Consider the following 13032-nt stretch of genomic DNA (forward strand, 5'->3'; position numbering starts at 1 on the left):
CCATCATAAACGCGCTTTATGAACGTCCGTCTACGTGCGGTATAGTCGCGTTCACACGTGCGACATAATAGCAAGGAGGCAGCAAAGGGTTAACTTAATAACACTTTACAACCGGAGGGGGTTTCACTCTGGTTGGAATTTGGATAAAGTTCCTGTTTAACATATTCCTTGAATTCTATAGCGACTATCATCGGAGGAAATACACACGTTAGTTAATAAAGCTTTCAAAGCGGGATTACATTATGCATATTGGGGCAGCGATATCGTCATCTTGAAAACACCTGCGATATATATCAGGTATTCGACTTGGAGGGAAGTCATTGGTCGTTGAGCGTTCACGGCTGAAACAGGTAAGGTCTCAAATTGCAATTCACCTTGACATTTGGAGCACTGTTCTTCAGACTAACTTTATTATAAGTATGTCATGTATTAGTGTTATCTGATAACACAAAATAGAAGTTTGTCTCTAATGACCAGATGTCAAGGTGACATAATGCGACAGAGTTGGTAACATGATTTTAGTTCCTCCTTTTAAGTTCCTGGCTGCCCACTTCAGTAGAGGTGCGTGGGTAAAATAACTGGGGAAGCCAGGCCAGAAAAAAAGGGCATACTGTACGTGTTGTGATTATTGCGTTGTGTGATCTATAACTTAGGCCTATATATCACCGTGGCAAGGCATATGAACTAAGGCCGAGACAATAAGAAGACAGTGGCAGAATAAATTCAACCACACCTTTGTTTCTTCACGAAACCGGATAGCAGCCTCTGTCCAGTGAAGTTCACAAAGCATATTGCATTACAGCAAGTAAATCAAATCAAACTTTATTTGTCACATGCTCCGAATACAACGAGTGTAGACCTTACAGTGAAATGCTTACTTACAAGCCCTTAACCAACAGTGTAGTTCAAGAAGAGTTACCAAATGAACTAAAGTAAAAAATAATAAAAAGTAACATAATAACGTAACAATAACGAGGCTATATACAGGGGGTACTAAGTCAGTGTCTGGGGGTACAGGTTAGAGGTAATTTATACATGTAGGGAGGGATAAAGTGACTATGCATAGATAATAAACAGAGAATAGCAGCAGTGTACAAATGGGGGGGGGGGGGGGTCAATGTAATAGTCTGGTGGCCATTTGATTAATTGTTCAGCAGTCTTATGGCTTGGGGGTAGAAGCTGTTAAGGAGCCTTTTGGTCTTAGACTTGGCGCTCCGGTACCGCTTGCCGTGCGGTAGCAGAGAAAACAGTCTATGACTTGGGTGACTGGAGTCTCTGACAATTTTATGGGCCTTCCTCTGACACTGCCTATTATATTGGTCCTGGATTGCAGGAAGCTTGGCCCCAGTGATGTACTGGGCTGTACGCACTACCCTCTGTAACGCCTTACGGTCAGATGCCGAGCAGTTACCAATACCAGGCAGTGATGCAACCGGTCAGGATGCTCTCAATGGTGCAGCTGTAGAACTTTTTGAGGATCTGGGCGTTATGTTTGTTCCTTGTATAATGACAAACCAGGGTGTAGGTTTAACTACTTTTAATGAACATATAATTCCACTAGAAAACTCCTTGTTTAGCCATGCAAGGCAGTCTTCAACCACCTGCCCCCGCATAGCCTGCTGGGTAACGTAGTCTAAATGTTATTAACACATAACAACACATCTTCCTTCCTTTAAAAGAAAACTACTTTTCTATGTAACTACACGTCACATCACATTTGTTTACTCAACCTGCATAACACACAATTTTCAATAACACACATTTCTTTCCCCCAATTGTATTATTAATATTTTTCTCTTCACTTAAGAGGCAATAAACATGTTCTGATGTATTATTATTATTTTTTCAACTAAATATAGTCTGTCTGTCACATCCTGACCAGTAAAGGGGTTATTTGTTATTATAGTTTGGTCAGGACGTGGCAGGGGGTATTTGTTTAGAGTGTTTCGGGGTTGTTGGGCTATGTGTTTAGGTAGAGGGGTGTTTGTTTAGAGTGTTCCGGGGTTTTTGGTTATGTTCTATGTTAGTATATTTCTATGTTCTGGTCTAGTTTTTTTAGTTCTATGTTTAGAGTTATTGGATGGACCTTCAATTGGAGGCAGCTGTTCCTTGTTGCCTCTGATTGAAGGTCCTATATAGAGGGGTGTTTTTGTAATGGGTTTTGTGGGAAGTTATTTTTGCACTGCTGTGTTTAGCCTGTAATACTGTGCGTTCGTTCGTTTTGTTGTTACGTGTCTCAAATAAAGTTTAAAATGAGCACTCAACCCGCTGCGCCTTGGTCCACTATATACGACGACCGTTACAGAACTTCCCACCACCAACGGACCAAGCAGCGGGGTAAGGAGCTAGAAAGGAGTTATTGTGAGTCGTGGACTTGGGAGGAGATTTTAGCCGGAGAGGGACCATGGAGGAAGGCTGGAGAGGACCGGGACTGGTATATTGGAATACGACTGGCATGGAAGCCTGAGAGGCAAACCCAATACATTTTTTTGGGGGGGCACACGGGTAGTTTGGCTGGGCCAGGGTTAAGCCCCAAGCCAACTCCCCGTGCTTACCGGAGGCAGCATGTTACTGGTCAGGCCCCGTGCTATGGGGTGATGCGCACGGTGTCGAGGCCGAGCATTCACAGGCCGGTGTGCGCGGTGCCAGCGTCCTGCATTTGCGAGGGGGAAGCGGGCATCCAGCCAGTAAGGGTGGTGCCAGTACTGCGCTCAAGACCACCAGTACACCTTCACGGCCCAGTGTATCCTGTTCCCGCTCCCCGCACTAGCCTTGAGGTGCGTGTATCCAGTCTGGCGTCTCCAAAGCCAGCACCACGCACCAGGCCTTCAGTGCATCAGCCCAGTCCAGGATGCCCTGTTCCCGCTCCTCGCACTAGCCTTGGGGAGGGTGTCTCAAGTCTGGTACCTCCACTACCAGCACCACACACCAGGCCTCCAGTGCGTCAGCCCAGTCCAACTCGTCCTACTCCTGCTCCTCGCACTAGCCCTGAGGTGCGTGTTTCCAGTCTGGCACTTCCAAAGCCAGCACCACGCACGAGGCTTTCAGTGCGCAGTCCTCGTCCAGAGTGTCCGGCGACAGTGCCCCTTTCAGAGTGTCCGGCGACAGTGCCCCTTTCAGAGTGTCCGGCGACAGTGCCCCTTTCAGAGTGTCCGGCGACAGTGCCCCTTTCAGAGTGTCCGGCGACAGTGCCCCTTTCAGAGTGTCCGGCGACAGTGCCCCTTTCAGAGTGTCCGGCGACAGTGCACCTTTCAGAGTGTCCGGCGACAGTGCCCCTTTCAGAGTGTCCGGCGACAGTGCCCCTTTCAGAGTGTCCGGCGACAGTGCCCCGTCCAGAGTGTCCGGCGACAGTGCCCCGTCCAGAGCTTCCGGCGACAGTGCCCCGTAGAGAGACGGCCCACAGTCCGGAACCGAGAGAGACGGCCCACAGTCCGGAACCGAGAGAGACGGCCCACAGTCCGGAACCGAGAGAGACGGCCCACAGTCCGGAACCGAGAGAGACGGCCCACAGTCCGGAACCGAGAGAGACGGCCCACAGTCCGGAATCGGCGCAGCGAGAGTCGCCCTACAGTCCGGAATCGGCGCAGAGAGAGTCGCCCTACAGTCCGGAATCGGCGCAGCGAGAGTCGCCCTACAGTCCAGAATCGGCGCAGCCAGAGACGCGCTTCAGCCCGAGGTCTACAGCGACGCGCTTCAGCCCGAGGTCTACAGCGACGCGCTTCAGCCCGAGGTCTACAGCGAAGCGCTTCAGCCCGAGGTCTACAGTGACGTGCTTCAGCCCGAGGTATTCAGCGGGGGTGGACAGGTTAGATGGGGGACTAAGGCCAGAGCCTGAGCCACCTCCACAGTAGGAGGATTGGGGGGGGGGGTCGCACGGGAACCGTCGGTGACGGTAGCCACCCTCCCTTCCCTCCCTTTAGTTGGGGGGGTTTATTTTTGTGTGAGGTGCATCCGGGGTCTGCACCTTTGGGGGGGGGGGGGGTACTGTCACGTCCTGACCAGTAAAGGGGTTATTTGTTATTATAGTTTGGTCAGGACGTGGCAGGGAGTATTTGTTTAGAGTGTTTCGGGGTTGTTGGGCTATGTGTTTAGGTAGAGGGGTGTTTGTTTAGTGTTCCCGGGTTTTTTGGTTATGTTCTATGTTAGTATATTCCTATGTTAGTTCTAGTATGTCTATTTCTATGTGGTGTTTGTTGGGTTGACCTTCAATTGGAAGCAGCTGCTCCTAGTTGCTTCTAATTGAAGGTCCTATTTTAGAGGGGTGTTTTTCTATGGGATTTTGTGGGTAGTTGTTCCTTGTATAGCTGTAAGCCTTACAGGACTGTTTATCGTCGTTGTTTTTGTATACGTGTGTGTTTTGTTTTTCCTTCTTTCTGCCTAATAAAAAGATGAGTATACACACTCCCGCTGCGTTTTGGTCCACTTCATACGACAACTGTGACAATTATAAGTGAAATAATCTGTCTGTAAACAATTGTTGGAAAAATTACTTGTGTCATGCACAAAGTAGATGTCCTAACCGACTTGCCAAAACTATAGTTTCTTAACAAGAAATTTGTGGAGTGGTTGAAAAGCGAGTTTTAATGACTCCAACATAAGTGTATGTAAACTTCCGACTTCAACTGTATCTATTTTTTACTTAACACTTATTTTTCTTAACTGCATTGTTGGTTAAGGGCTTGTAAGTAAGCATTTCACTGTAATGTCTACACCTGTGGTATTCGCCACATGTGACAAATAACATTTGATTTGAAGGCGCTACAGAGGGTAGTGCGTACGGCCCAGAACATCACTGGGGCCAAGCTTCCTGTCATCCAGGACCTATATACTAGGCGGTGTCAGAGGATGGCCCAAAAAACTGTCAAGGACTCCGTCACCCAAGTCATAGACTGTTCTCTCTGCTACCGCATGTCAAGCGGTACCGGAGCGCCAAGTCTAGGACCAAAAGGCTCCTTACCAGCATCTACCCCCAAGCCATAAGACTGCTGAACAATTAATCAAATGGCCACCCGGACTATTTACATCAGTCTGCTTTCCACTAGACACTGAGAGATGTATTCCCCTTTCAGCAGAACAATAACCTAAAACACAAGGCTAAATTTAAACTGGAGTTGCTTACCAAGAAGACAGTGAATGTTCCTAAGTGGCCGAGTTACAGTTTTGACTTAAATCTATGGCAAGACCTGAATGGTTGTCTAGCAATGATCAACAACCAATTTGACAGAGTTGAAGAATTTTGAAAAGAATAATGTGCAAATGTTTTACAATCCAAGTGTGGAAAGCTCTTAGACTGTAATCGCTGTAATCGCTGCCAAAGGTGCTTCTACAAAGTATTATCTCAGGGGTGTCAATACTTATGTAAATTATATATTTCTGTATTTAAGGCTTTAAAGCCTGAATTCAAAATTGATTAAATATCAATTTTTCTCACCCATCTACACACAATTCACCCCAATGACAAAGTGAAAACATGTTTTTAGAAAATGCTTCAAATATATTGAACCTTAAATACAGAAATATATAATTTACATAAGTATTGACACCCCTGAGACAATACTTTGTAGAAGCACCTTTGGCAGCGATTACAGCGATTACAGTCTAAGAGCTTTCCACACCTGGATTGTAAAACATTTGCACATTATTCTTTTCAAAATTCTTCAACTCTGTCAAATTGGTTGTTGATCATTGTGGACTAAGTCAAGGGGTATGAATGCTTTCTGAAGCCACTGTATATTTGTTGTAGTGTACCTGAAGGCCTAGCCACTGTTGCAAATAGAAGGCTTATCATACATTCATGCTTCTGATATTGTCTCATCACTTTCATGTCAATAATTGTTTCATGGTAATGTGCACTGCTTGCCTTCAACTGCCATCCTTCACAGTACAATTTGTCATTCCTTTCTAGGATACTGACGTTTTAGTGCACGTTAACACCTGTAATGTTTTAGTGCACGTTAACACCTGTAATGTTTTAGTGCATGTTAACACCTGTAATGTGAAGCAATTCACACTTTTCAAAACCGGTCTTTTATTCCCACCCCAAGCACCTCTTAAAGTCATCCAACAAGTCAAACAATTTAATATGGCTGCGGTTCCAGATTTTCTGGCTAATGATACAGAGATTGTTATATATTTTCTTAACCCATTTTCTCCCCAATTCTCAATGTTGTCTCATTGCTGCTCGGGAGAGGCGAAGGTGGAGTCATGCGTCCACCAAAACATGACCCGCCTACCCGCGCTTCTTAACACCCGCCAGCTTAACCCGGAAGCCAGCCGCATCAATGTGTCAGAGGAAACACCTTTAACTGGCGACCGTGGTCAGCCTGCAGGCACCCGGCCTGCTACAAGGAGTTGCTAGAGCGCTAGGAGCCAAACCCTCCCATAATCCGGACGACGCTGGGCCAATTGTGCACCGTCCTATGGTACTCCCGGCGACGGCCGGTTGTGGCACAGCCTGGGAATGAACCCTGGTCTGTAGTAACGTCTCTAGCACTGCAGTGCCGACAGCGTAATTGCTTTTTGGTACACCAGAATTACATTGCGTTGCAGAGGCAGTTGCAGTGCGTTCGGTGTGGTGCATACCTTGGATTTACCGAACGTATGCGTCAGACTGTATGCGTAGACGGCTTGACAGAGATGGTAACAGAAGGTGAACGTTAAACTTTTGTTGCATACATATCAAGATGATGCTGCGTACTATTTTCCCCTAGGGCGTTGCCGGTGTGATCGAAGTGTTAGACCGCTGTGCCACTGCCACTCGGGAGGCCTTAGCTGCTGCCCACTTCGCTGCCTACATAGCTTCTGCTGATTGCTCCACTGCTGCTTCCCCCTCCTTGACATGGAAGGGAAACTTCATGTTGTACACTAAAGACCTATAAGTGGGAGAAGGAGAAAAGGAAGAAGGGGGAAGGGAGGTGGGAGAAAGAGGGGGAGAGAGGGAAGAATGGGAACTATGCATTCCATGCCTCTTGCTAGAACGCTTTTAAGTTCTTTTTTTCAGAAGGGTTGACAGGCTTCATGCAGCTATCATGTTGCACACAAACGACATGTTCGTCCAAACTTTGTCTGTTGTAAAAGATGCAAACATAAGCACGACATAAGCAGTCTAGCAAACATAAGCAAACATGCAGCTTTTTAGGCAAGCATATTAAACACAAGCAAAACACTGACGGGCAGTCAAAATAGCCATTTGTTATTTTTCTCATCATTGTGAAGATTGGCAATTCTCACTACTACATTATATGGCAGCATAACTATGAAGAGTATCATCACAAACAGTAGGCAGTCTAAAGCAGTATTTGACAAACAACTTAAGGAATAATTACGCGCCGGGCGACTCAAAACAAACTCACCCATTGTCAGACTGGTTACCGGCCGGATGCATGCTCGGTTGCCAACCTTCAGTCCGGATACATGCTTATGCTCCACTACCAACCTTCAGCTGAGCAGTTAGTAGGACCTTGGTGGTTAAAACACAGATTTTTTTTTGCCCCAATCCAAAACTTACATTCAGCTATCTAGGCAGCATGTGGTCATTTCCATGTAAAAGGACTCATGAGCACCAACATATAAAGTTCATAGTCTATATTTTTTATAAATTAAAACATATATACATTTTTCAACCATTTTCCATCCTCAAAATTAGGAATAAGCAAAGGCTTTGATTTCTGGTCAAACAGATAGAAAAGAGGTCTTAGAAAACATCTACCATAAAACGTTTTGAAAGGTATTGGAAATGCATCAAAACACAATGTTGAAGTAAAGACCCCTGCCAGCTACATAAGATCAACACTTGTATTTAGTCTCGGGGAATTTTGTTCTGCCTTCTGTAATGGAATTTATGCAATTTAGTTGGCTACAGTTGGGTTCACAAGTTTGGACAGCACAGCACTGTACAGTAGAGTTCAGTACAGTCAAGAAAACTAGAGTATATTCTACTTTAGTACTATACCGAACTCTAGTTTTCTGAGCTGTACTGTACTTTGACGTCCAAACTTGTTAAACATAGTCTATGATTGGTTCAGATTTGGTCCAGTCCACACCAACCAAATTTGGTCTTGTTTTGGGGCCAGAGTTCATTAAAATAATAGCCAGTGTGTAGAATAATACCCAAATATGCAAAGAGGATATTGCATGTGTATACCTTTTTTGTGTACCCATTTAGGATACACCACCATATTCATAATTATGCATTTCTGTGTGGTACAGATCAGAGATCCATGATGAAAGTCCTTTACCGCAATTCACTTACTGTAGTTGAATAATCAAAAGAGATTTTTTTCAACGTGCGCAGAACGTATAGCTTTGAGAAAGAGGTTTCCGGGCTTGTGGGCAGGGGCAAAAACTCGGTATTTGCCACATTAACAAGGATTCACAGCATGATATGGAGGTATATCTCTATTAAACGAGTCTGTCATTTTGAAGCTGTCAAAATGGAATGTCCTTATAATATATGCAATTTAGCAGACGTCTTTCTCGGTGACTTAAGTCGTGCGTGCAAATATGTATGTACGGGTGTTCCCGGGAATTGAACCCACTGCCTAGCGTTGCATGCGCCATGCTCTACCAACTGAGCTACATTGTGAAGTGCTCTTCCGGAAAATTACACTGTGACAAGTTCTAGCTGCCTGTAAACTGGAGAGAAACAAGTGGAAGTGCCAGAAGTTAACAATGCTCTGTTTGTATTGCTGTAGTAATACAACCTGATTACGCAACCTAGGGGTGTAATGTTGGTTTAGCATGATTTAGGAGGGCTAGACCATCAAATAAACATACAGGACTTTGACTGGGTAATATATTGTCACTGGAAATACCAACATTCACAAAGTGAAGTATTTAACCTCCAACAATACATTTTCAACAGCAGGGCTAGCCTTTATTCAAACGTTCTAGTCTTTCAGGAAGATTTCCTAGAAATTGACTGCAGTAGTCTCTAGACCTAAACCTACATTTTGTCCAGGTGCTTTTTGGTCAATGAATGGCTCATTCACATAATCATTCAGCTCTCTTTGGTTGGCACTATTCCAGCAACTCTTTATTATGTAAAATGTGTTTGTGAAGAACAAAAACACGGGTTAATGTAAACCTTGAACTGCTTTGGCTCTGGCCTCCTTCCCAGCCACATTGTGTCTATCCCAGGAAGTTGTTCATTGTCATCTGATTTCAGCTAGTCTAGCCTTTTGCCGGTTTTATTGTACTGCTATGCCCCTGCTCCTGACTAAATGCGAGAACCACCCCCCTTTTTCCCACACTGCAGGTTAGGACAAGTCTCCTCTCCCCAGTCTACAGTGTTGGGTGGTGGGACTCGGTGGGGGGATGTGTACCAATGGTGTTCCAGCCAGCTCCAGCCATGGGATCAGCCGGTCGGGCTCCTCGTATGCCCTGTGTGCCCTTGGGGTGGGGCTCATAGCCCTGGGCATCGTCATGATTGTGTGGACAATGGTTCCCGGGGATGCTACCCAGACAACCAAGACTCCAGGCAACTCCAGTATAACAGTGCCAGCACACCATGGTGAGGATGGGGATGGCAAGGAGGACAAGGAAGCAGCGAAGACCTTATCAATAGCCTATGTGCTGGTGGGGGCAGGGGTGGCCATGCTGCTGCTGTCTATCTGCCTGGGGGTGAGGAACAAGCGGATGAAGCACCAGAGAAGACAGGAGACACAGGCCGTAGGAGTCCGCTTCGTGGACAATGTGGCTGGGGAGGCAGGAGAGAAGTGAGTACTTCAATCGATTTAGATAATCACTGTCTAACAGTGATTGATTTGAATCATCCAAGAAGGGATTCAGAGGGTTTGTTTTCACTATAAACCCATAAATGACTTACAGTGAGCTCCAAAAGTATTGGGAATTGTAGTAAAAAGGTAAGTATTTGGTCTCATATTTCATAGCACACAATGAATACATCAAGCTTGTGACTACAAACTTGTTGGATACATTTGCTTTTTGTTTTTGTTGTGTTTGAGATTATTTTGTGCCTAATAGAAATTAATGGTAAATAATGTATTGTGTAATTTTGTAGTCACCTTTTATTGTAAATAAGAATAGAATGTGTTTCTAAACACTTCCAACATGCCACAATATATTACTTGATGTAATCATTGCGTGCTAGGAATATGGGACCAAATACTAAACTTTGGACTACTTTAAAACACATGGGGGGGACTATGTACAAAAAGTGCTGTAATACCTAAACGGTTCACCCGATATGGATGAAAATACCATCAATTTAAAGCTGACAGTCTGCACTTTAACCTCAGTCATTGTATCATTTCAAATCCAAAGTGCTGGAGCACAGAGCCAAAACAAGAACAATTCACTGTGCCAATACTTTTGGAGCTCACTGTAGTTCCCAGGATGATGCCTGGAAATGAATATGTTCCTGATAATGTTCCTGTATAACTGTATGTCCTATAATTGTCCCTTTTGATTGACACAGTTCCATTAAAGCACCAGTTATCTAGTCTCTCCCAATCCAAGCTAGTTAAAGGAGCTACATGCAACATTTCCACCTGCAAAACTAGCACCAAATGTCATTACATACCAGTAGTAATTAAAGAATACATATCCATGAGAGAAACAAACAAACATTGACCTCTGAGATGCTGCAAAGCTTTTTACCACAACGGGCCAGTTTGACTAGTTGTTGTTGTGTATGTACAACTTCCTGCATTACAATTGGCTCTCATTCGTGAGGTTAACAACAATAGCAAAAACATGGCAATACAAAAACTTCTTATTGTCCTTGCTACAGAGGTTTTGGGGATTATGATCAGGTAAGAAGCAGTACTTAGCTATTTTAGGCATTTCTAGTGTCCTTAAAAAACATGAAAGGTAAATGAGTGCTCAAATGTGACATGTTACTTATTTAAAACCGGTGTCCCTGTACATTGTTTTGCAGTTTAGATGAGCCAGTCCCAGTCTACAACGTGCCCAGCTATGAGGAAGCGGTCACCAGTGGCCAGTTCCCCATCCGCCAGAGCAACTTACGCCAGAGCAACTCTCAGCTGCCTTCCTACGAGGACCTCATCAGTGCTGTGGAAAACGAGGGGGAGGGACCAAGTGCTGCCCCAGTTAAGGAGGCTCATCCTAGCAGTCCCACTCCTGAGCCCCAGCCCGCCGCTGCAGCCAACCCCCACAGCAGCAGCCGGGCCAGCCGGATACTACGCCCCAACAGAGTACGCAGAATCATGTCTGAGAAACTCCATCTGAAGGACTTGCGTTTTAACATTCGCAACCCTACTGATGCGAAGGTGACCATTGAACCAATCACTCCGCCACCACAGTATGACGACAAGATGCCTGAGTTCTGACAGCATCCCCTAGCCTGGGAGTACTAAAAGCATTGTTTCAATGTTGAGTAAAACAACACTATTGCTAGATCAGATGTCTAATAATGAGGCCTGGCTGTGAGTGTTCCTCCATCACCCTGAGGCAGACCCAGACATTGTTTCTTTGAATCAAGATGTTTCTCAGCTCCATTTTGACTCGTTTATAGACTTATTTATTCAGGGGCATTATTTTCCTTATGTGCACTATGATCTCTGTTTAGGACACTGTGGCTGTGTTTTTAACTATCGCCCTACAGAAGGTTTGACGGGGTGCTACGCCACTGTTTATAACTATAAGTTAACTATCGAAGTTAACTATCTAAATTATCCAGCTCATGGAGCCAGCTATTCATTTTGTTTGCTAACTTGCTAAGTGGCTAGCTTGCAAGATCAAGCTTCTTGGTTACAGCAAGATCCCCTCCTGGATCAAGATCCCTGCTACCTAAATTTGTTTTGTGTGTCAAATTTCTATGATTTCAAATGACTTTTTTACGTTTGGAAAGAACTAGCACCCCTTGTGTTCACTGCCGGTAATACTGTATATCACGGTATGGTACAGGAATGGTGTGAAGGTAAGAACCTGGATACCGCACAACCCTGCCCTACAGGACACACTGCACCAAATACCCTAGTTTCAGACTCCTAATGATCCTTACACCTCTGAAGCCACTTCCATACCAGTCGAAGTAACTTATCTCTGAACTCTCAAAAGCTGTTTTTCCACCAAGTTTTGGATAAGGGAAATAATGGGGTGTTAACCCTCTGGAGACTAGAGATTCTGACTGCCAGTGTGACACCCCCCTCCCTTTTCTCTCCATAAGTGCGCTTGGCCCTTCAACTTCGGTCTGCTGATGCAATCAGGTCCTCAAACTCAGGGGAGCGCCAGGGTGGGGAGGTTATTACAAATGCATCGGGGTCCTCTGGGTCTGTCTCCACATCAGACATGATGTCTTCAGTTGCCCCCACAAATCGCTGCTTCTTTTCAGCAGAGTTCTTTTGACTGACTGTCTTGAACAATTGAATCTCAAAGCTAAAAAAAAAAAAAAAGCACAAGTCTCAACTTTTAAAAGCTCAGTACTGTACGACGCAGTCTTCTCTTTTGTATGTTCCATTCCTTTGCTCTGTCTGTGGTGTCTGACGACTTATGCATCTCTTTCAGTCCAACACTGATTTTCAACTGCATCTGAGGTGACAGTATGGTCTATTAGCAATGGTTATATGCTTCAAAATCATTGAAAAAAGGATAAAATTTAGAATATTGTTGCAGTCAGTCCATGTCTTCATAGGACTACTCACCTTCAAATTCTGCCATGCGCCACTCTCCATCTGTGCACCTTCATCTCAGCTGACTGACCAGCAGACAGTACACAGGTGTTGTGCGGACTGTTGTTCCTGAGACATTAGTTGAAAAAGAAAAGTTCATGCATGATATTTGCACTAATACTTAATGTAACATATTTGAGAATGCTAAAATAACCTTCACACAAGAATCTACCCTGATTGCTTGGTTGGACTTTTTCCCCAAAAAAACTATTGTCAAATTCCAAGTCATAAGTGATCACATTTATCTTCACTTTTCTTGCGGCTTATACTATATTTGTCCTCCTCACCAGCATTAATGTGTGGATCCCTTAATGCCCGCTATTAAAACAGAAAAGAGCATCATTAGTAAATTAACATGATTCAAATAAATAATGTTAGC

At 44.6% G+C, this 13032-nt stretch overlaps 1 protein-coding gene across 1 annotated transcript; it reads left to right on the forward strand.

Annotated features, from left to right (window-relative positions):
* The first annotated feature begins 97 nt into the window (after window positions 1–97).
* Window positions 98–12742, forward strand: tmem51b (transmembrane protein 51b). The gene is made up of 3 exons (XM_029694767.1): window positions 98–350; window positions 9257–9716; window positions 10901–12742. The coding sequence occupies exons 2-3, from the start codon at window positions 9316–9318 to the stop codon at window positions 11310–11312; spliced, it is 813 nt and encodes a 270-aa protein (XP_029550627.1). The 5' UTR covers window positions 98–350; window positions 9257–9315; the 3' UTR covers window positions 11313–12742.
* Window positions 12743–13032: the final 290 nt, after the last annotated feature.

Source organism: Salmo trutta, chromosome 16, assembly GCF_901001165.1.
Source record: "Salmo trutta chromosome 16, fSalTru1.1, whole genome shotgun sequence".
NCBI classification, from domain to species: Eukaryota; Metazoa; Chordata; class Actinopteri; order Salmoniformes; family Salmonidae; genus Salmo; species Salmo trutta.